The 24,411-nt window shown below is 49.1% G+C and overlaps 1 protein-coding gene across 4 annotated transcripts in view; it reads right to left on the bottom strand.

The window, feature by feature from the left end:
* Positions 1-1,398: 1,398 nt before the first annotated feature.
* The window catches only part of LOC144732208 (uncharacterized), a 67,994-nt gene continuing 44,981 nt past the window's right edge, over positions 1,399-24,411 (bottom strand). For 3 of the 4 annotated variants that reach the window (XM_078613599.1, XM_078613597.1, XM_078613600.1), the window contains 5 exons: positions 23,664-23,727; positions 18,885-19,019; positions 10,674-10,735; positions 9,885-10,024; positions 1,399-4,186 (listed from right to left, as the gene is read on the bottom strand). In XM_078613599.1, the coding sequence (XP_078469725.1) occupies positions 3,349-4,186; positions 9,885-10,024; positions 10,674-10,735; positions 18,885-19,019; positions 23,664-23,727 (1,239 nt within the window). In that variant the 3' untranslated portion in view covers positions 1,399-3,348. The remainder of the gene's footprint in view (positions 4,187-9,884; positions 10,025-10,673; positions 10,736-18,884; positions 19,020-23,663; positions 23,728-24,411) is intronic. The other variant, XM_078613598.1, reaches the window with a different exon arrangement.

The following is a 24,411-nucleotide window of genomic DNA, read 5'->3' on the forward strand; positions in this document are numbered from 1 at the left end:
TACCGGATCCTGATCCCTTCCCTTAGTTAATTGTGTTTGTTGTTGTACTCTCCGTTGTGTCTGGGGTGATTCCTGATTGTGATGCCGTCGCTCGCATTATTTTATCCTATTGCAGCCGGGACGGCTGGATTTTTCATCAGGGGGTCATGTAATGCGAGCGTAAATGGGGTTGCTGCTGGACTCTGGCCCAATCACACGACCCGGGGTATTGGGGGCGGAGCCCGGTATGGGGGGCATGTGAGAGGGGCTGCCGTTCACCTCGGCTCCAATGGAAAGCGAGGTGAATGGAGGTGGAGCCAGCAGGGCAGCATGGGAAGGCCGGATCTATCGACCCGGAAGGGAGGAGTCAGGGTCACGTGGGAGAGATGATATAGAGGGGAGCCCGGAAGAGATCGGGGCCAGTTGATGGAGTGAAGAAGCGGGACCACGTTGGGTGGCCGCCGCGCCATCAGCCACGTGGCTGATGGGGCTTCGGCACACTGTCGGCCAGCGGTGTGCAAAGCGGGAGAAGGAGCTGACAGAGGAGCGTGCGGGGCACGTAAGAGGAGCGTGCGTGGCACGCGAGAGGAGCGTGCGGGGCACGCAAGAGGAGCGTGCGGGGCACGCGAGAGGAGCGTGCGTGGCACGCGAGAGGAGACGCTGGTCCCTTGTCAGGACCAGCGGGGTGTGAGGACGAGTGGAGGAGCTGAGGAGGAAGCGCGTGCGCGGGGCGCGCGAGAGACGACGCTGGTCCGTGGAGGAGACCAGTAGGGTGCGGAGAAGAACCTGAATAAAAGATAAGCGGAGACCAGCAGTGCCTGACGGAGTCTTTTATTACACATGCAATAAATATACACATAACGCTGCGGCTATTTCTTCACAGTGTGATGTCCTCTTCGCCCCACCCCAACATGATGCGTCCAGTTACTGCTATAAAGTCCGTAGAATATAAAACAAGTAAAATTATCACACAATTTTTAGATAATTTTTGTTTTATATTTGTATTATTTTACTATTTCCCTTCTACGTGACTTTACCGAAAGAACCAAGAATGTCACTACACATGTTTTAAGATTGAGATCCAAAGAGGTGCAGGCTGCAGCAAAGGTTAAGAACCACTGCTCTAAAAGCATGTTTCTAAATGTGGAGGGAAAAACCGGAGAAAAATCCATGCGACCACGGGGAGAGCACGCAAACTCAAAATATACAGGCGTCAGGGTTGGGATTGAACCCACAACCTCTTGTATACCAGGCGAGGTAGTTAACATCTTGCCACCGTGGGTCGATAAAATAAGCATCACTTTCTGGAGAATTCAACCGTGGTTGTCCTATAGATAGACCCATCCCCACCATAGAAATGTGTAATTTCCACCACTGGTCCAGAGCTGTAAACAAGAGATGAGCACCAATGCCTCAATGCTCATTTGAGCTTGACATGTTTAATGAACATAAGACGTACATATAAAAAATGAGTACATGCATTGTAATTGAAACAAGTAGTATGTAAAACGCATATACAGTAATGTAATTTAAAATAAGCAGGTACATATAAAAGTGTGCGTGCACTTGAATACCGTTTGAATACAATAAACGTATATTTCATTTGTGTAGGTGCACGATATGTTACGGTTACATTTTACTTACATAACTTTTTTCAAAGCATTGCAAACTAAAAATATATTTTTCTAATCACAAGGGTATTTTGTTACCCAAATATATTTCAAATGTTCATGGTTATGATGCAATAAAATGTTGTAAAGTATATTGGTTACATGTTCAAAACAATTTCATACATTTAAATGTGGCTGAAAACCTTTATTCTTATAATTTCAATGTAGTATATTCAGTTTCCCCTTAAATTTCTATTTCACCAACCCACACTGACCACTGGATAAAGTAGCAGCCAAACAACCCCCATGACTGACAGCGTGGGGAGGCCTTCATCCAGCAGTGGATTGCCAAAGCGCTGTACAGGTATCCCTCGATTTACGTAAGTGATACATTCTTCAAAAAACATGAGTAAAACGACATTTCGTTAATTTGAATGGCTTTTCCCATTAATTTAATATGAAAATTCTGGATGTGTTTCTAGCCTAAAGGCTGTTGCTGTGAAGAAATGTTGGTCCTTGCAATGCACATCGAGGCCAGATCCTAGAAATCCAAGACCAGTACAGCCTTTGTAGACATGTCATCGAACTATGACACGGTCGTGATTTAAAGACCTACATGAAGTTCGTAAGGATCACCCCCCTGCCTCAAATATGCCTATTATGGACGATGCCGAGCAATGTGTCCATTTGGCTTAGCACTCGCGCCGTCGCTCTTTATTATCTACAAAAGCGATGCGCCACCAACGAATTAGCACAGGTTGCATACGTGGATGACCTTGCCTTGGCTATTCAAGCAGTCACCTTCATTGACATCGAATTCATCTTGAACGGGGACCTAAACACCATAGATAGATATTTCCGGACATGGAGGCTCAGCCGAGTAGCTGCATGTCATCTTCGTAACAAGACTGTTAAGCACAACCTGAAAGTGTCCTTTTGTGGCTACACTGTGCAAGATTACCCCGCTCCGACCTACCTAGGAGTGAATTTGGACCGCACCCTAACCTTCCACGATCACCTGAAGGTAGCCACTAAAATGAAGACAAGGGTAAATCTGGTCCAGAAACTGGCACCCACAAGATGGGGAGCATCAACATCGGTGCTACAGACTCGATTTGTTGATGTCCAAATGAAGGATGCAATGACATGGAATCCCCAGGACGACCCCAATGCCCTGGCTTCCTGTTTCATCGCACGTAGCTTCCCCATCCATTCAGGAAGTCCAGCGATGCATAGGAAACGTACATCTCCCCATCCACCAGGATATCAAAAATGTCACTCACCACCGTTTGAAGTTATGCAAGCCCTTTTGGACCCACCCACTTAACCTTCAACAATGCAACTTCCACCCTGATGATGCTTGAAACCCCGAATGGAGATCACGACACTTCACAAACATGTCATGGAAGACCGGATGCTGATCCCTGGTTAAAATTTTCCACTCAGCTCATGGGCCACAACCATAAACCACATCTGCACAAACCAATGGAAAATTTTAAACTCTGTGGTGTGCGACTGTGGTCACTCAAAACAGACCATGGAACATAGAACGACTCAATTCCCAATTCACAAACTTGAACAGGATATCATTCAACCATTTTACAAAGTTTTAAAAATATTTTAAAGGTTTTAACCGAATACCTTTTATAATCATCCTTCTTAAGATTTCCATAAACGTTACTTTGTAAATTCCATCATCGCATTTTAAATCCGAAAATATTCCCAGTAATTTAGACGATTGTATCTCATTGTGTGCAGCCTAGTCACACACGTACTGATTTTGCGAACGCTTTGGCAGTTGAGGAGGCAGCGGAGTGGGCAGGGTCTGCGCTCGGGAACTCCTGCATGGCAGCGGTGGGGCCGTCTGAGGTTGCCTTGGCGATGCCACCACGGGCAACGTGTTGTGCTTGCGTCCGTGTGGTTGGGGTGACACGCTCTGCGAGTATTTGGCCTGAGTGAGTAAATAAGAGCCGCTCAAATCAGGCCGTATGGAAATGGGTTTGTATGAAGATCTGGGTGGGAGGGGTAACTGGGTGTGTGATTGGCGAGAAGATACGGGTTGTGCTGGCAATGAATTATATTTGTATCTGGGTGTTGAAGGTAAGGCATTGTCTATGTTTCTGGGTTTTGGAGGAAACGGATTGTCTATGTATCTGGGTGTTGGGGGTAAGGTACTGGAGGCCTGTCTGTGCGTTGGGGCTGAGGAATAATCTCTGTATCTGGGTGTTGGAGGTAATGGATATAATGTGTGCCTGTACGTTGGGGGTAACGGGTTGTCTGTGTGTCTGGGTGTTGGGGGTAAGGTGTTGAATGTGTGTCTGTGTGTTGGGGGTAACAGGTTTTCTGCACACCTAGGTGCCACCCTTAAGCGATGATCTTCTTGCCTGGATGCTCGGAGTAGTGGACTGTCTGTTGTCTGGGACGATGGGCTCGACTGTTTGCCTGTGAACATCGGTGGCACGGGCAAAGCGCCCCTCGAGTGGCCGGTAAACGTGTCGTATTGGTGCTGGGTCTGCAGAGGCAACGTGAGCCTTCTCTGCTGTGGAATTGGTAAAGTTGTTGCCCTTGTCCCATCTGTTCGTGGTAACGTTGAATACCTGTGAAGATAATTAAATGAGCATAACTATGAATAGTTCATAGCACTTTGTCAATCCCAAGGTGGCGAGGTTCATAGTGCAATGTGCTAACCACTGCACCGCTGCTTTACACCACACAAGGGTAAAAAAATCGAACTTTGACCATCTACATTAGTGCCACAATTTATTCGTAGGTGTGGAGAAGGACACATACAAATGTTGTGCTTCTCACACACGTTCTTATTGGGGCTGTGATCGAAGAGAATTATCCTCATTATCTGTGCTATCACCTCTTGCTTGTTTTATAAAACTACCATCTCTCTTCTCCAATCATCTGCGAATGGCATAAACTTAGGGCCTAACACAAAAAAAGTAATATCTTGTTACGTCGCCTCTTCCGCGATTTCCTGCTTGCGTAACGGCCCAAAACATTACGGTGAGAAAGTTATAAACATTACAGGTCACACATTTATTTTTTTCACTGATATAGTAGTAATCATTACTTATTTATCCAGGAAAGCCACACTGAGAATAGGGATACAGTCTGTTCTTCCATAACACCAATTGGATATAACCACAATTAATGTAATAGGGAACACATTTTTTATAATGTGAATGCGAATTCGATGTGACGCACACGAGTAAACAGAACTTTGTCGCACGAGTAGGAATAAGCGGCTGTGTGGCTGCCTCTGTGTAGCATCACACAAGACGGGATGCTGCTGGATGTTTTTTTTATGCTATCCAAGCCCCTCAGTCTTTGTTCAGCCTGAGTACACATCTCACGCGTTATTGCAGACTGTGCTTTACCATATATTCTATATTATTTACTATAACGCATCTATCTTGATTTGAAGCTTTCGTGATTGCAGGAATCCATACTCTTTGGTTCTTTCGGTAAAGTCACGTAGGTATAACATTAAATAAATCACGATGTTTCGATCGCAACACAAGCGGTCGTCCTCAGGTGGAAAAAATATAATCCAGCAGTGGAACTGCTGAACCAGCGAGAGAGAAGTTACAACAATGCTATATATGTGGCGATGGGCAAGCAAGCGGGGTCTGAGCTGGAAAGAAATTCCATCCATGGACGCAAGCACGTCAGTTGTGTTAATGGGGGAGATTAGGGAGAGAGGAATTAGGAAGGGAGATTAGCATGAATGAGCACCATGAGAGTGCAATCCAAAGGACGTGAGCATGAGAGTGCAATCCAAAGGGCATGTGAGCATGAGAGTGCAATCCAAAGGACATGTGAGCATGAGAGTGCAATCCAAGGACATGTAAGCATGAGAGTGCAATCCAAAGGACATGTGAGAGATCTAAGATAGAGGCATAGAGAGAGAGAGAGACAGACTGCGAGACAGACTGCAAGACAGACTGCGAGACAACAAGGCTCACCTGATCGAGTCGCTAACCTTTCTCAAGAGATGCCGCGATAACAAGGTAATACCGATCGCATTTACACTCACATCTGCTGCTGTCACTTCCCCTAACACTAAACGGATTTTGTTCAAAGCTAGCCTATTGCTAATCTCAGAGAGAATAAGATTGCTCCGATTTGAACTTGATAATTTAGACAAGACTCTCTTACAATCACACTTAAAATTAACAGATAAAATGTCCACTTCTGATTGGGACCATGTAGAAAACATGACAGTCTCTTCTGCTACTTCAATGTTAACCAAATGTAAAGTTAACTTGATCGCTAAATTCAACCTCCTGTCAAAAAAGAAGCCAGAGCCACACGTTAAAAAGTTAAATGTTAACAAAATTGTCATCAATCAGAGGAACATCCCAATTTCCGACAGCCTAAAATCGGTACTAGCTAAAGGGTTGAATTTCGCAGTCACCCCTAAACACATCCCAGTGGATGATATAATTGCCCAGGCCGACGTAGCCCTCAAAGGCTTGGGACACATCCCGGCAGACGTTGCTAGATCTGAAATCGCTGCTATCCTCAAAAACGCAACAACAAAAAAACATTGGCAACATCAGCAAGGATGAGCGTTTTGAACTTTCTAAATAAAAAAAACAGAGATGACATTGTCACCCTCTCAGCCGACAAGGGCAATGCCACTATCATCATGGATAAAACCACTTACAACAACAAAATTCCGGACCTTCTTAATGATAGCAGCTATACCAAAATCAACAGAGATCCCACCAACTGCCTAGCCACAAAAACCAACAATATCATCACTAAATCGACTTTTCTAATCGATCAAACCAAGCAGAGCTCCCTAAAACCTTCGGCTGCTAGACCACCCAGATTTTATGGCCTTCCAAAAATCCACAAAGTAGGTACCCCGCTCCGTCCTATCGTCTCCACCATTAACTCACCCACCTACAAACTGGCCCGATTTCTGTCTGAGACCCTGCTTCCTTTCACGGGCAAGTCCACTTCAGCTGTACTTAACTTAGCTCACTTGGTTTCTCTAATCAAGGACATCTCACTGTCTCCAGATGATTTGCTTGTCAGTTTCGATGTTGTCTCTCTGTTCACCAATGTACATGTACTCGACACCATTGCAATCATTGAAGACTTGGTCCAACAAGGACTGAATCCAGATGTACCAACTTTGGTAAGGCACTGTCTTACCAACACATACTTCACCTGGAATGGTACATTCTACAAACAAATTGAGGGTACCCCAATGGGTTCTCCCTTATCACCAGTGGTAACGAATGTTTTCATTGAGAAATTTGAGAGAGATGCCATCTAGACATCCACCCTTTCCTTGTTTTAGCTATGGGAGGGAAACAGAGAACCCAGTTGTAACCCAATGCAACACAGGGGGGAACATATAAACTCCACGCATAAGTCACGCGAGATAGGAATCGAACCCAGGAATTTCTCGCTGTGAGGCGCGAGCATCACCGCTGTGCCACTACCCTGCCGCCCACTCATTGCTAGGCATATGTATGCATACATAAGTGTATACAGTAGGTCGTGGGTTCGATCCTGACCCTGACGCCTGTATATTTGGAGTCTGCATGTTCTCCCCGTAGTCGAGTGGATTTTTCTCCGGGTCCTCCGGTTTTTACCTCCACATTTAGAATCAACATTCGTTTAGAGTATTTGGCTGCAATACGACGGTGCTCGTGTGCGACGACAGGGATCATTTCCCATTGTACTCGTGTGCATTAACATGCCAATCCTCTTCTTGGTTCTTTCGGTAAAGTCACGTAGAAGGGAAGTAATAAAATAATAAAAATAAAATATAATAAAATAATTCTCACGACGTTTCGGCTGCAACGCAAGCAGCCGTCTTCAGGTGAAGAATGAGACACTGCCAAGCTTGGAGCTTATATATAAGCTGGGTTGGAGGTGGAAGAAGAGCGCCTTGACAAAATAATTTGCATATCAAGAGGAATTTAGCATATTCATGGGAAATGCGTAGGAGGTGGGCGGGGGGGTTTCAAAGTCATATTATGCCCATGCATTATGCAGGTTTACCAGCATCAAAGGGAGGGGGTAGGGGGTAGCATTAACAAAGGGAGGGAATGTTAATAGTATGTAGAAGCAATGAAACATGTCAATGGGAGAGCAGTGACAGGAGACCCACAGCGGAGCAAATAATGCATTCCCTGTGGAGAACACAATATACACAGTCAATGCCTGTGAGTGGACTGCGGTCTGAAAGTCACCGTAAACGTGAACAACAATCAGTTAAGATCCGAAATGGTTTATTACGTCCTGTTGGATCTATGCCCTGTTTTCCGTTATTAATATTAAGAATAATTAAGAAAAAAAAAACTATTTCTCTTTTTATTATATCTATATATACCTTTTAATTAAATAATGAAAACAACCCACTACAAACACACCAGGAATCTGTGAAACGGCCATTAAACTGGTAAGAAGTCGGTGACAGAGAGGTCATAGACATCCCGATGGACAAAAGATGTATGGACTAACCTCCCAAAGACATCTGGAGATGTACAGATAAGGTGCAGAGCAAACAACGGTTGAAACTCGCGTTTTCTTAACGTTTTCCTTACCGAAAAGTAGAAACTTAACATAGATAATTAACCAACAAACAATAATTTTATTATTAGTAATTCCCTTATATTCACCGCATACATATTATTTAGAAGTATATGTTTCCTATCTACACGACCTTCCGAAAAACTAAAGAGTACGAATTCCAGAAAGCTTAAGTGCATAGTACACTTAACCTCAGGACATAAAAAATTAACTCAGAATAAAAACACCAATCTCTGGAGAACTAAACTTGGCGAAGCCCAAAATAATAATGTGACGAGGATCATGACGAATATTCATTAAACATAGACGAATGATAACCCCGATACCAAGACCGAAGGAACTCATAAAATATAATTCAAGAATAAATGTAACACACAGCACCACATAAATGTATTGCAAACATCTCCTCAGCCACCTTTGTCTTCCAGCAGGGCCTGACAAGCAAAGAGGGAGTAAAAAGGTCACAAGGGGCGGGGGGGGGTTTGTGCTGACATGGTTTGTTTTCTCTCGCAAGGGTCGCGGGGGTGTCTGCTTTTTCTCGCTCTGTTTGTGTTTTGTTGCCCGCTCGCAAGGAATGCACAGAAGGGAGTCACGTTTTGAGTTAGGCACGGGCGCACACAGCGAACAGGCAGTCTGGGTTGAGTCGTGCTCAGTCTCGCAACTCGGCTTGCGATTATCATAATTTATGCATATAATTACTCACACCATCATAATTTATGCATGTTAATACACACATTAACATAATTAATGCGATTTGCGCATTTTTCGGAAAATTATAAATTTTTATTATTTTCATCAAAATTTCATAACCCGACACATACAACAGTCCTTCCAATGATTGCTGAGCTAGAATCCATCTTCTCGGTTGAAATTTTCTCTGTGTTTGTGGATCACCTCATGAACCTCATGAACGAATCTCTCATGGAAGCCAGATGGCTTGCAGAGAACCTCTGTCTTAGAGAAGTCAATGTCATGTGAGCCCACTGAATTGTAACAGTGATCTGCCACGGCTGAGGTGTTTGTCCTACCGTGTTTCAGGTCTCACTGGCATTGACTGTGTATCTTGTGTTCTCCACAGGGAATGCATTATTTGCTCCGCTGCGGGTCTCCTACCACCGCTCTCCCATTGACATGTTTCATTGCTTCTACATACTATTAACATCCCCTCCCTTTGTTAATGCTACCCCCTACCCCCTCCCTTTGATGCTGCTAATCCTACATAATGCATGGGCATAATATGACTTTGAAACCCCCCTCCCACCTCCTACGCATTTGCCATGAATATGCTAAATTCCTCTTGATATGCAAATTATTTTGTCAAGGCGCTCTTCTTCCACCTCCAACCCAGCTTATATATAAGCTCCAAGCTTGGCAGTGTCTCATTCTTCACCTGAAGACGGCTGCTTGCGTTGCAGCCGAAACGTCGTGAGAATTATGTTATTATGTTTTATTTTTTTATTTTATTACTTCCCTTCTACGTGACTTTACCGAAAGAACCAACAAGATGAATCCCTGCAGTCACGAAATCTTTAAATCGAAATTTCCACATGATAAGCCACTTCTTTGAGCTATCACCTGTGGCCAGGTCGCTTATGAAAAAGAGCTATATAGCTCAGTAGGCCTTACCTGGTAAAATAAAAATAGTAAATCGTTTTGTATGCATGTTGAACTTCTTTGGCACCGTACGTAGCCAACCGTGCGAGGGACGTCGCATCCTCCCTGGCGTCTCACCTGGCTGCACCGTCGCTGCTGTAGAACGTTGGGCGCGGGGAGAGGCGAGGGGCGACAGGCAGGGGCTCGTGACCGAGAAACGCGCTTCTCTGGTTGTGCGTGTTCTGAAGAGGCAGAGCTGAAACGTGCCGCGCGTCCTCCTGCAAGAAGTGTTGCGATCACAAGAGCTCAGGGGGTGCGGGGGTGCAATGCAAAGGCGAAATTTAGAACGCGAAGGGATCCAGTAAGTAGATTGATGGCTGAAGTGAATAGTTATGACTGTAGTCAGCAAACATGCAAAATATGAAGACTGCTTCAATGAATTGCAGGTTGCTCCAGTTAGCTTAGTAAATCCACTAGATTTACTGTTACGTCTCATCCACACTGTGTTCAATCACCGTGCTGCAGGTCACAGCAACACATTCACCCATCCACTCACTCACCCACTCACCCACACAAGACAAATATCCCCCTTTTAACCTTAACAGACTTTTGGGGCAAGTGCTGTTCGCGAATAACGCCTATGAAGGCTGGCACGACACACAAAGGGGTAGGTGGCCAACACCACGCCCGGCCACCTTTGTCTCCCCAGTGGCAATATTTACTACACACTGCACCGGGTACTCAGTGAGTCGAACCTAGGGGAGGCCCAGGGCTGGTTCAGATAATCGTCACTGGTGCTGGCTGTGAGCGGGAATCGAACTCGGGTTGCCAAGCTCGTGGCACAGCGTGCTAACCAGGACACTACGGCTACCCACATACAAACACACACATAAAATCCTGTTAGTATCCTCCAGAAAATACACACACCTTTGGTAGGATGTAGGACTGGTTTGAGCTCCTTTGACCACGCGGTCCCTTGTCAACACAACCTATAATAAAATATAAGCAAAAATGAGCTGTCAATCAAGACTTATAAGTGGTAACACTGGTGAACAGTTCAAAATTATATTTATACGGTTACATAAATAACCCAACAAAACCTTAATTTCGTTTATTTGCCATGATTTGCAATGGCAGCGTTATAACTGTGCCGTGTATCCGAACCACACGGGGAAGAAATTGTGGTTGACATAGAAGTTTACCTGATACTTTCAGCGTATAACTCATGAACATTGTTATTTCATCAAATTCAAGTCTCTCAACCGACCCCTGCTGATTGTAGTGATAATGTAATAAAGGACTCCTTCACAAGATGTCGCTCTCCATTGGTCCTTTATTGGGTTCTTTCCTCGCACCCGCTGGTCCTCGCTCCGACCCTCGCCATCTTCGTCGCCGTGCGCCCCGCGCACACTCCGTGTGGCTCTCGCCACGCCGTCTCCGTCGGCCCCTCCGTGTGCTCTCTCCTCACCCGCCCCTGGCCACACCGCCCTTCGGGTACCCCGCACACTCCGCTGACTCTCTCTATCTCCATGCGATCCCGCACGCTCCGCTGGCCTGGCCGCACCCCGCGCCCGCTGGACCGCAGTGCGCCTATGACCCCCGACCACGTGGCAATGGCGCCACTTCTCCCAGCGTGGCTCCCTCCATGGTTCACTCTCTTCTCTCCTCCTCTCCCCTTCCGGCTCTCTCCCTATATCCCCCTCTCTCACGTGACGAATCTCCACCTTCTATCCTGCCTCTGCCTCCGCCACCCCCCCGTTCACCCCGCTCCCATTGGAGCGAGGTGAGCAGTGGCTCCTCCCACACGCTCCGCCTCCCAATACCCCGGCGCGTGTGAGTAGCGCGGAGGCCAGCAAGCACCCTGTTCTTGCTCGCATTACACGACCCCCCCCCCCCCCCTGATGAAAAAGCCAGCCGTCCTCAGCTGCAACAGAACAACAATAATGCAAGCAACACATGACACTCAGGCATAAGAAGACAACGGAGATTAGAACAATAACAATTAACGAAAGGGAAGGGATTTAGAACGCGTGCGAGTCGCCGGGCTGTCCCGCACGGGGGTACCCCCCCGCGCGAACCGTGGCCTTGACGGGGTTTTAGGAGCGGCGGGACTGGAACCGCCCGTCGCTGTTGGAGGCCCATCACTCCCAGCGTCCCATTCCCCAAAGAGGCCCATCATCGAGCCCTCCCGCAACTGCGCCCGAGGTGGGGTTGTAGGGGCAGCGGGGTCAATTGTCCCCATCGCCGTGGTAGGCCCACCCGGAGCAGGAATCAGCATGTCCGGCAGGATCACAGCCGGTCCGTCTACAGGAGGCACGACAGGTGCGCTTGCAGGTTGAACAGGCAAAGTCAGTGGTGCGTCGGTCGCGACAGACACCGGCAAGGCAACATTAGGAGATGACACATCCATCCACGGGGCCACATAGGGTTTCAATCGGGACGTATGAACGTACCAACGCCGCGATCCGAACCGAACACGCGCGGACTGCGGACTAGGAACCTCAATAAGCACCACCGGCCCCTGCCACAGCCTATGCAACTTAAGGGAGGTCCCCACCGGTACCTGCGGGCAGTGCAGCCAGGCCATGTCCCCCACCAGCCAGGGGTCTCACCATGCGAGCGTCGTGCACAACGTTCGTTCCGGACCTGGGTCTTGGCAGTAGCCAATCGGGCCCCCTCCCGCGCCTCATCCACGCGACGAACGGTGTCCCGAATATAATCGGGGAGAGGCTTAACAGGACCCTTCACCCCCGTGCCCAGCTGCACGTCCACCGGCGGCACGTTCTCGCGGCCATACATCAAAAAGAAAGGCGAGTACCCCGTCGACGCATGTGGCGTCATCCGGTACGCAGAGAGCACCCCAGGGATATGCAAATCCCAATCAGCCTGCTTTTCGCTAACCGTATGACAGAGCATTGCCGATAGGGTCCGATTAAGACGTTCAACCATCCCATCCGTCTGCGGATGGTAGGGAGACGTCCGTACCTTCTTGGTCCCCAGTGCAGCGCATACCTCAGCCAATAATTTAGAAGAAAAATTTCGCCCTTGGTCCGTAAGCAACCTTTCCGGTGCCCCTTTGTCCATTACATATCTGAACAGGAACGCCTCCGTGATAGACGCCGCTGACTGATCGGCTAAGGGCCACTCCAACCAATAAAAATTTGTTACCCCGAGCGGACGGCGGAAAGGGTCCCAAAATATCCAACGCCACTAATTCATTAATCCATGACACCTGTATGGACTGCACTGGCGGAACATATGGGTGTTTAGGCGGTTTCCGTCGGGCACAGTCGGAGCACGCCCGAATGTGCCCGACGACATCAGTCATCATGCCATGCCAAAAAATTATCCCGCTGTAACGTCAACAAGGTTTTCTGCACTCCAAGATGTAACAACTTCTCCGAATGCAGAATCCGAATCAATTCATATCGCAGCGACACCGGCACAACAAGACGCCAGCGATCGTGCAAGCCTTCCCTCCACATCAACAAGCCATCCCAGAGAGCAGCTCCCGGCGTCCCATCGGACAGCGGGCCACCCCTTACCTTCGCAGCCCGACCCCACAAGGCCCCCAGCAAGTCATCAAGCAATTGCTCGCGGACCCATACCGAACGTGGCAAATTCAAAACCCCATCAGCCGGCTCTGGACATGCGGGAGCCTCAGGCACCTCCACAGCGGACATAACCGGCCGAGGTGGCAGCGGAACCCGCGTACACCTATTTGTGCCCGAAGTGCAAGCGCAAGGGGACCCCTGCGGCAATCTACAAAGTGCGTTTGCGTGATGCGATCCCTTCCGGTACTGAATTTCAAATGAAAACTCCTGCAGGGTGTCCAACCATCGTGCCAATTGGCCAGACGGTTGATCAACCCTCAGGGCATATTGCAGAGCAGCATGATCCGTGCGCACAATAAACGTACGGCCGTATAGATACGGCCGGTATTGGCGAAGAAAATGTACTATGGCCAAGAGTTCCCGACGAGTAACGCAGTAGCGGGTCTCCGCCGGAGACAGCACGCGGCTTCCGTAAGCCACTACGTGTTCGACGCCGTCCCTAGTTTGGGACAGGACGGCCCCAATCCCCGTGTCACTCGCGTCGGTATCCAGGATAAATGGCCGAGTAAAATCTGGATAGTCTAGCGTCGGTGCTGAAGCCAAACGATCGCGTAGGCTCTGAAATGCCACCTCCTCCGCCGGTCCCCAACTGAACCTCCGGCCCTTTGCCGTAAGGAGGTGTAATGGCCTCGCGATCGTGGCAAAGTCAGGTACGAACCTGCGGTAATAAGAAGCGAACCCGACGAACCGACGCACGTCCCCCACTGAGGCCGGAGTCGGCCAGTTTCGGACGCACGCCGTCTTCTCCGGGTCCGTGGCCACCCCGTCCGAACTGACTATGTGGCCCAAATAGCGCACGGATCGCTGCAACAGGTGACGCTTTTTAGGCTTAAACTTCAATTTAGCGGAACGCATCCTCGCAAACACCGCGTCCAATCTCCGCAGATATTCCTCAAACGTGCGGCTGAAGACGATAACTTCGTCCAAATATATCAGACACGTGTCCCACTGCAGACCGGTCAACACGAGTTCCATCAATCGCTGGAACATCGCTGGGGGGGCGTTCAAGCCCATGGGGAGACAATTAAATTGAAACAAGCCCTGCGGCGTACGGAAAGCCGTCTTTTCCCTCGAGGACTCATCCAGGGGAAGTTGCCAAAATCCCGATGAAAGATCGAGAGTAGAACATTTTTTTGCCCCAGACAAGGCATCGAGGGAATCATCCATACGCGGCAGGGGGTACGCGTTCGCAACCGACACTTTATTCAACCTGCGAAAATCGACACAAAACCGCAATTTCCCATCCTTTTTCTTCACAAGGACCACTGGAGCACCCCACGGACTGTTGGACGGAGAAATAATGTCGGCGGCCAGCATATCCTCCACCGTGCCCCGTATATGATCCCGCTCCTACGGACTCAACCGATGCGGGTTCATCCAAATCGGAGCGGCATCCCCCGTATCAATATGGTGGGAAAGCAGAGAAGTGCATCCCAAATCGAAATCGTCCAAACTAAAAACGTCGGAATACTTTCCCAACAGCGTGCGAAGCGCGGACCGTTGGTCCCCAGTTAAGGACACATTCTCCTGGCACAATTCTGCAATCCAGCGATTGTCCTGTGCCGTGGAGGTCGAGACCCCCCCTACGAGGCCCCGGAGGCCCCCATCATCATGGGCCGTGAAAGCAGTCATAGCATGAGCTAAAACCGTTCCGGCCGGCACACTAACATTATCTGCGGTCCCATTCAACACTTGTAAAAACGGGGGTTGACCCGGCCAAACAATCGTCTGCGCCCCGACCAGCGTCAAGCCCCCCGTTATAGCATTGGACGGTGACAACAACACACCTGCTGCCCCCTCGATTCCCGGCACCGGTTTCCGATAACGCAGCGGAATAAGCATTTGCGACCCAGGTGGAACATCAACCGATACCTTGGAGAGCGCCTGCACCTGGCGGTCAGGAACGGACTGGCCCCAGGGTGATGGCAAGAAGGCAATTTGGCGGCCCCCCAGTAATTGGATACAATTCTGATCCACCCTAATCTGAATCGGCATTTTCGCCAGGAAATCCGTTCCCAACAAGTAGGGCACCACGAGGGACCTAGAAATCAACACCGTCCCAGAAACCGAAACACCCCCAACCGCTATGCTGGCGTCCACCTGACCCACAATGCCCATACTTCCCCCATTCTCCGCTATGCACGAGTCGTAAACCGGTCGCACCCGCTCCGGAGGAATGGACAGGAGGTGAAATATAACGTCTGAGATAATGGTCGCAGACGCACCCAAGTCCACCAAAATACGCACGTCCACCCCTTGGATGGAACCCGGCACAGTGGATGACCCAGTAGCGGCCGCAACCACCCTCAGTGCCAATTTACGCCACTGCGTCAGCGAGCGACGCGGCCCTTCCAGCGCTCCCCCGTTAGTAACATTATCCGGACCCCGCGGCGAAAGTGATGCATGAGGTGACAGGCCTTGCCGGGTGTCTGATGCGTACCGACTTGCCTGTCGTGGTTGTTCTTGATGTGTCGCCTTCTTGGCAGGGGCCTCCTGCTGGAGCGGCGGGCGAGGGCGAGCCCAACACTCCCTGGCGAAGTGCCCCCGACGGCCGCAGCGGAAGCACAACAGGTCGGGCCGTCGTCCGGCGCCCCCCCCTGTCCTGGCGATCTCGCAACGGTGGCCCCGGCCGCAACTCCGCACCCCCGCGAGTAGGCGGCTGGGTCGCTGCTGCCGTCAACTCCGCAAGCCCCCTCTCGTCCCGCACGTACACGGCCTTGGACGGATCCCATCCCGTGGCACCGCCCTCGATCTTGGGGCTCCCCGTCCAGGCTGTCACCTGCTTCCACCGGCGCAGGTTGAATTGCGCGTCCAGGCACTTAGCCGCTATCCGGGAGGTCAGTTGTTCGTGGCTGCACACAGGCATGGGGATGCCCAAATCCCTGGACAACTCCAACATTTTTCCTAAAATCAAAGGCTCCAGCAAGTCAGGCTCCGTGTCCGGGTATGCGGCCATAGCCAATTCCAAGACGGCACCCCGGTAAGCCACAGGAGATTCCTCCGGAGCCCGTTGCCGTTGAATAAACCTGCGATGTGCATCATCCGGGGGCTAATAAGCCTCTGCCATCTCTTCAAATACAGCCTTCAGCGTAGTCTTCCTCGCGGCTTTAATGGAGCGGAAAAACCTGACCGATTCGTCATCCAGGAGCGTCGGCAGGACTTCTAGAGCCTCCGCATCCGTCCATTTGGCAGAGCGGACTGCCGCCTCAAAGCGGCAGGCGAACGCACTCCAGTCGTCGCCAATGGAGAATTCCTTGAGCGTCGTCAGACGATGGCTGCGGGTCCCTGAGTCGCCGTAATCCGCTGACGGTGTTCCACGTGGTGGCAACACGATAGCGTCTTCCCGCGTTGACAAGACGGCGGCTTCTCGCGGTGACAAGATGGCGGCTTCCCGCAGTGACAAGATGGCGGCTTCCCGCGGTGACAAGATGGCGGCTTCCCGCGGTGACAAGATGACGGCTTCCCGCGGTGACAAGATGGCGGCTTCCCGTGCTTCGTCCCCGGACCCGCCCAAGATGGCGGCGTCTTGCCACGTGGCGGAGAGGGCGGGAAGCGTCGCGCAGGCCCCAATGGCGGACGGCTCCCCGCTCGGGCGATCCGGCCTCGCCGTCGTCGTCACCAGGGCACACAGTTGTGTCAGCGTGGCCCGCAGCAACTCGAGTTGAGCCGTCACGTGCCGCCAGCCTTCCTCGGCGCCCGTCGAAGCAGACGGCCCCGCCGCACCGACGATTTCTTGCACCCCCGGCGTGTCGCCCGTCCGCACTTCGCCCCCTCCTTCCATCGTCAGGAACGCCGCCGCTGTTGGAAGCTCGTTTTCGTCGTCCGAGGATGGTGCAGGTACGTTCTTCTTTTTAAGATGCTTACACATCTTGGTTCACACTGACACCAGTGTAATAAAGGACTCCTTCACAAGATGTCGCTCTCCGTTGGTCCTTTATTGGGTTATTTCCTCGCACCCGCTGGTCTTCACTCCGACCCACGCCGTCTCCGTCGGCCCCTCCGTGTGCTCTCTCCTCACCCGCCCCTGGCCACACCGCCCTTCGGGTACCCCGCACACTCTGCTGACTCTCTCTATCTCCGTGCGATCCCGCACGCTCCGCTGGCCTAGCCGCACCCCGCGCCTGCTGGACCGCAGTGCGCCTATGACCCCCGACCACGTGGCAATGGCGCCACTTCTCCTTCCACCGCCAGCGTGGCTCCCTCCGTGGTTCACTCTCTTCTCTCCTCCTCTCCCCTTCCGGCTCTCTCCCTATATCCCCCTCTCTCACGTGACCCAAACTCCACCTTCTATCCTGCCTCCGCCTCCGCCCCCCCGTTCACCCCGCTCCCATTGGAGCGAGGTGAGCAGTGGCTCCTCCCACACGCTCCGCCTCCCAATACCCTGGCGCGTGTGAGCGGCGCGGAGACCAGCAAGCACCCTGTTCTTGCTCGCATTACAATAATAACAGTGGAACGCACCTCATTTAGCAAAAGTCAATGAACAAAGGTAAGTCCTCGCTTAACGCGTGTTCACACAACGCATTTTCGCTATAACGTGGTTCTTCTATTCGGGAATACTTCGCAGAAAGTGCATTATAACGGATTGCATCCGTTATACTGCGGAAAGCACCCTGTTATGTGGTTTCTGAGCAGTTGATGACAAAATACTTTCTTGAGCTGCGCAGCTGAGCGGTGCGATACAGTATGTGGAATGATACAGTCACGCAGCTGCATACCCTCAGTTATTCCCACCATGTCATTTTGTGTGCATAGTACATCGTATTTTTCATAATAGAGGTTTTTGGGTTAGGTCGCGTAAATATATAAATATGTCATTAAAACCCGCCACCACCCGGCACAGCCAACTAGTAAGAGTTGTCACGTAAACAAAACATGGCCAATTCGTCACTAGTACAGCACATCGGTGTGTTGGAGAGCCAAGCCACAACATTTACAATCTGAGTACGACGTTTCGCCAGTAATTACAACTAGCTTCATCAGGCGACAGCCAGATTTGTGAAGTCTTACTGTTTCGTTCCTTATATAGAGGCGTAGATGTGTTGACCACCCTTCTGCGCTCTTGCACAATGGGGGGGGGGGGGGGGTTATGGATGACATTGGTCGCGAAAGCCTACGTGTTATGCATCGTATTTCACCAACCTTCGTTACATTATTTATGGGGGAATTGTTTTCGCTCAACGTGTTTTTAGCTCAACGTGGCATTTTCAGGAATGTATCTACCACCGCCTTAAATGAGGACCGTACTGCACTGTGCCAACTCGCAACACGCTGCTGCCACCCACACTGCCCCTCTTCGGCGTTTCCGTAGCTCCCACGTCAGGAGCTGCCCTGCCGTAGACAGCGGGTGAATGCGTGGCCCTCTGTGCCTGCACGTCATTGGCCAGGCTGTACAAGTTCAGATTTGGCGCAGACATGTCGTGCGGCATTCCACCGAGGGAGCGTGCACCCTCCGGCGGCCTCGTGTGGGCTGGGCCTGTTGGAGGCAGGGTACTATAATCGACACTACAGGACCAATCCAGGTCACCTTGGCTGTACAATTTGGGCGGTGCATGGACCACGCCGGAAAGGTTGCCCGCCTTGTCACCTTTCCCTGGTGGGCACGGCGCTCCCACTGACTGGTACAGCCCTCGATCGGACAGGTGGATGATCTCCATAACGCCTGTAAAACGAAGCGCACAGAAACACCGCACACACCACACCGCGTCTGCTTTCGGCATACATCCTTTCCTGTTTACACGCTGGTGAAATAATCACCCTCAAACCATTCTAATATTTCCAACTTGATCTGACTATGAACGATTTAATAAAAAATTATCTGAGCCAACTTTGATTGGAGTAATTTTGTATTTTTTACCGAGTTATGTATGTACACAGTTTTTCGATTTCTTCTGTAAAGTGGTTGTTTTTGCTTCAATTTATATCTTGTTATTTTGCTCCGATTTCTATTTGCTTTGTGTTCTTGTTTTAATGTTTTTACGTTTTTGTAATGGTGGCCCAGGCCACTCCTGCCAATGAGACTCTATCCTGGGCTCTTGAGTTTTCACCTCGCTGATCTCGTCAATGAACATAAACCATCACCTTCTTGGTTCTTTCGGTAAAGTCACGTAGAAGGGAAGTAATAAAATAATAAAAATAAAACATAATAAAATTATTCTCACGACGTTTCGGCCACAACGCAAGCAGCCGTCCTCAGGTGAAAACCAGGTCCGTCGAGGCGACAGAGTCTGAATGAAACAGCACACGAGCTTGGAGCATATATATATAAGCTGGGCGCCTTGACAAAGGAATTTGCATATTAAGAGGAATTTTGCATATTTATGGGAAATGCAGGAATGTGATTAGTACTACATATGCATGTGCATTATGCAGGATTAATAGCATCAAAGGGAGCTGCAGTTGCAGCTGCTGCTGCAGCTGCTGCTGCAGTTGCTGCTGCTTCAGTTTCTGCTGCTGCTGCAGTTTCTGCTCCTGCTGCAGTTGCTGCTGCTGCTGCAGTTACTGCTGCTGCTGCAGTTGCTGCTGCTGCTGCTGCAGTTGCTACCTTATCCATTTTAATATAACACTATGTATTATTCTACCCACCCTAATGTGTATCAAACTGCTATATATTTACTATACAATTACGACACCATACATTACTCTGCACACTGCACCATGCCAGTGAGTGGAACGCGGTCTTAAAGTCACCGTAAACGTGAACACAATCAGTTAAGATCCTAAATGGTTTATTACGTCCTTCCAATGATTGCTAAGCCAGAATCCATCTTCTCGGTTGAAATTGTCTCTGTGTTTGTATATGTGGATCGCCTCATGAACGAATCTCTCATGATAGCCAGATGGCTTGCAGAGAACCTCTGTCTTGGAGAAGTCAATGTCATGTGAGCCCACTGAATTGTAACAGTGATCTGCCACGGCTGAGGTGTTTGTCCTACCGTGTTTCAGGTCTACTTTATGTTCACGGATGCGGTCCCAGACATGTCGTTTGGTTTCTCCAATGTAACTGCTACCACAGAGGCAACTTAGTTTGTAGACGCCAGGGTACTGTATGTCTGGAACCACATCTTTTACAGACGGGACCAGATCACGGATTTTATGTACTGTGTTGAATCGGACCTGGATCTTGTGTTTAATCAGGATTTTGGAGATCTTTTTTGTGACCCCAGCAATGTAGGGTAAGGTGATGGTCTTGAAAGGCTCCTCAACAGGATCCTTCTTGATGGTTGGAGTGATGGCCTTGCGGATTGTGTAGTCGGAGTAACCATTAGCCTTAAGAGCTTGGCGTACGTGTTTGAGTTCACTGCCAATGTGTTCCTCGTCGGAAATGCATTGGGCTCTATGGTATAGAGTCTTGATGAGGGAATTCTTCTGGGATGGATGGTGGTGAGTATCCGGTTTTAGGTATGCATCCGTATGGGTGGCTTTCCTGTAGACAGAGTGGCTCATTGAACCATCAGGTCTCCTTTAATTAGGACATCCAAAAAGGGTAGCTTGCCATCTTTTTCGACTTCCATGGTGAATCTGATGGCTGGGTGTATGGAATTGATGTGGTCGAGAAATTGGTCTAGAGCAGGCCGGCCATGTGGCCAGATGACAAAAGTGTCATCTACGTACCTCTTCCATAAGGTCGGGCGTAGAGTTGCAGTCTTGATGGCGTCAGTCTCAAATTTCTCCATGAAGATGTTGGCTACAACCGGAGATAGGGGGGAGCCCATTGGGGTCCCCTCAGTTTGCTTGTAGAAAGTTCATTCCAGGTGAAGTATGTATTGGTTAAGCAGTGTCTCACCAGGGGGGGTACCCCAGCATTCAGTCCTTGATGAACCAAGTCTTCAATGATTGCGATGGTGTCAGGTACAGGAACTTTGGTGAATAAGGAAACCACATCAAAACTGACAAGCAGGTCGTCTGGGGACAGGGCAATCCCCTTGATTGTCGATACCAGGTCAGTAGAGTTTAGTACCGCAGAGGTGTTTTTTCCAGTGAAAGGCCGTAGGATTTCAGACAAAAAACGAGCCAGTTTATAGGTGGGGGAGTTGATAGTAGAGACAATGGGACGAAGAGGTGTATCTTCTTTATGTATCTTTGGCAAGCCGTATAATCTTGGTGGCCTGGCTTGCAGAAGGTTTCAACGAGAACTGTTTGGTCTGATCAATTAATGCGGTTGAATCAGAAATGATTTTCTTGGTTTTAGAGACGAGGCTGTTGGTGGGGGTCTCTTTTTATTTTTGTATAGCTGCCATCGTTGAGTAGTTCTTGGATTTTGTTGTTGTATTCTGTTTTGTCCATGATGACAGTGGCATTGCCTTTGTCGGCTGAGAGGATGACAATGTCATCCCTCTTTTTTAATTGAGCTAATTCAAAACGCTAATCTTTGCTGATGTTGCTAGCTGGCATCTTAGAGCCCAATGCATTTCCGACCAGGAACACATTGGCAGTGAACTCAAACACGTACGCCAAGCTCTTAAGGCTAATGGTTACTCCGACTACACAATCCGCAAGGCCATCACTCCAACCATCAAGAAGGATCCTGTTGAGGAGCCTTTCAAGACCATCACCTTACCCTACATTGCTGGGGTCACAAAAAAGATCTCCAAAATCCTGATTAAACACAAGATCCAGGTCCGATTCAACACAGTACATAAAATCCGTGATCTGGTCCCGTCTGTAAAAGATGTGGTTCCAGACATACAGTACCCTGGCGTCTACAAACTAAGTTGCCTCTGTGGTAGCAGTTACATTGGAGAAACCAAACGACATGTCTGGGACCGCATCCGTGAACATAAAGCAGACCTGAAACACGGTAGGACAAACACCTCAGCCGTGGCAGATCACTGTTACAATTAAGTGGGCTCACATGACATTGACTTCTCCAAGACAGAGGTTCTCTGCAAGCCATCTGGCTATCATGAGAGATTCGTTCATGAGGCGATCCACATATACAAACACAGAGACAATTTCAACCGAGAAGATGGATTCTGGCTTAGCAATCATTGGAAGGACGTAATAAACGATTTCGGATCTTAACTGATTGTGTTCACGTTTACGGTGACTTTCAGACCGCGTTCCACTCACTGGCATGGTGCAGTGTGCAGAGTAATGTATGGTGTCGTAATTGTATAGTAAATATATAGCAGTGTGATACACATTAGGGTGGGTAGAATAATACATAGTGTTATATTAAAATGGATAAGGCAGCAACTGCAGCAGCAACTGCAGCAGCAGCAGTAACTGCAGCAGCAGCAGCAACTGCAGCAGGAGCAGAAACTGCAGCAGCAGCAGAAACTGCAGCAGCAGCAGCAACTGCAGCAGCAGCTGCAGTAGCAGCTGCAACTGCAGCTCCCTTTGATGCTGTTAATCCTGCATAATGCACATGCATATGTAGTACTAATAACATTCCTGCATTTCCCATAAATATGCAAAATTCCTCTTGATATGCAAATTCCTTTGTCAAGGCGCCCAGCTTATATATATGCTCCAAGCTCGTGTGCTGTTTCATTCAGACTCTGTCGCCTCGACGGACCTGGTTTTCACCTGAGGACGGCTGCTTGCGTTGTGGCCGAAACGTCGTGAGAATAATTGTATTATGTTTTATTTTTATTATTTTATTACTTCCCTTCTACGTGACTTTACCGAAAGAACCAAGAAGATGAATCCCTGCAGTCACGAAAGCTTTAAATCAAAATAAACCATCATGTGAACTCCGGCCATCTTCGAAGCAGCGGCTTTTGGCTAGCCATCAGACAAAGACAGTCACTGCATCACATGTTGTGAAACTCCCTTCCTGCGGGTATCGAGGTGCCATATCCTCATTTGCCAGGGGAAAGGTGGCCATCTATTACATCTGTATTGCATGGAGTGTTGCCCCGTCGTATGCATGGGTTTTCTCTGGGTCCTCCGGTTTCCTCCCACATTAATGGAGCTCGCCAAACATCTCAATATAGGACCGCAGAGCTCGGGCAATTGTTGGCTCCAGTTCTGGCTGCTACCTTCCCAAGTGCTCATCTGTCCTTTCCCGTGCCTCTGAATTCTACAAAAACTATGCGCGATATAAATTTGTAAATTTCATTTTTGGGGAAGCCTTTATCATCCAGTAGTGGATTAATAATGGTTGATGATGATGATGCTGCTGATACATGTTGAAGGCTGGGGTCGGAGCTTTGGCTAAGCTGTATCCATTTACACAGCCACTGCTGGAGTGTTGACATTGCTCTGTAGAGTTATTTTGCCCTCTTACCTCTGTGCTTTCCAATAGCAGCCACTGCTCTGATGTGTCTGGAGGTGTACGTGTGCAAGTTGGTTAGCTTACCAGCCTGTGAAGATGTGTCCTTCTGTCGCTCTGCGATGCTTTTCCGTAGCTGCTGCAGATTTTTCTAATGAGAAGGAACAGGAAGCACATGATAATTGTGCGGTAGTTGTTTTTGTAATACTTCAAGCAGTCTTATTTTACATTCAATATCTCCTCATATTTCACGTGTGCATGTATATTGAACTTCTTTCACACCGTACATAGCCAACCGTGCTAATCAGAGGTGCGGGGGGAAGGACAACAAACTAAACATAAAAATATATTCTAATGAAGCGAGTTTTAAATTTAGATTGAAAAGTTAATAGTTCCAGCGTCTTCCTAATATTGGCAGGAAAAGCTTTCCAGACTGCCGCAGAAGCTCATCTGAATCTACTGTGCTTATTTTAACAATTGTCCCCCTTACTCTGCCTCTGCGGTGCTGACATATAGATTAAGGACTTGCCTGAGAAAAGGATCCGCCGGATGGTGGTAAAGAGAGCGGTTCGCAGTCAGTCACAAGGTTGGGAGATCAATTCCCGGTTGTTGGAAGTTCACTCAGCCCATCATCCCTCCGGTGTCTATAAAATAGTACTACCATTCACTATGGTAAAGTCGATAGTAAGCGTTCTATGGATGGACTTTTCCCCCCTCTAAACGTACAAAAAATGCAATTTCCACCACCAGCTCATGGCTGTGAACAGGAAAACGAGCGGCGCCTCAATGCTGGAGCGAGCAGGAAATTGCTTCGACTTGACTATTCGAGTCCCTG

The sequence above is a fragment of the Lampetra planeri genome, chromosome 41 (assembly GCF_965212315.1).
Source record: "Lampetra planeri chromosome 41, kcLamPlan1.2.h2, whole genome shotgun sequence".
Taxonomy (NCBI): Eukaryota; Metazoa; Chordata; class Hyperoartia; order Petromyzontiformes; family Petromyzontidae; genus Lampetra; species Lampetra planeri.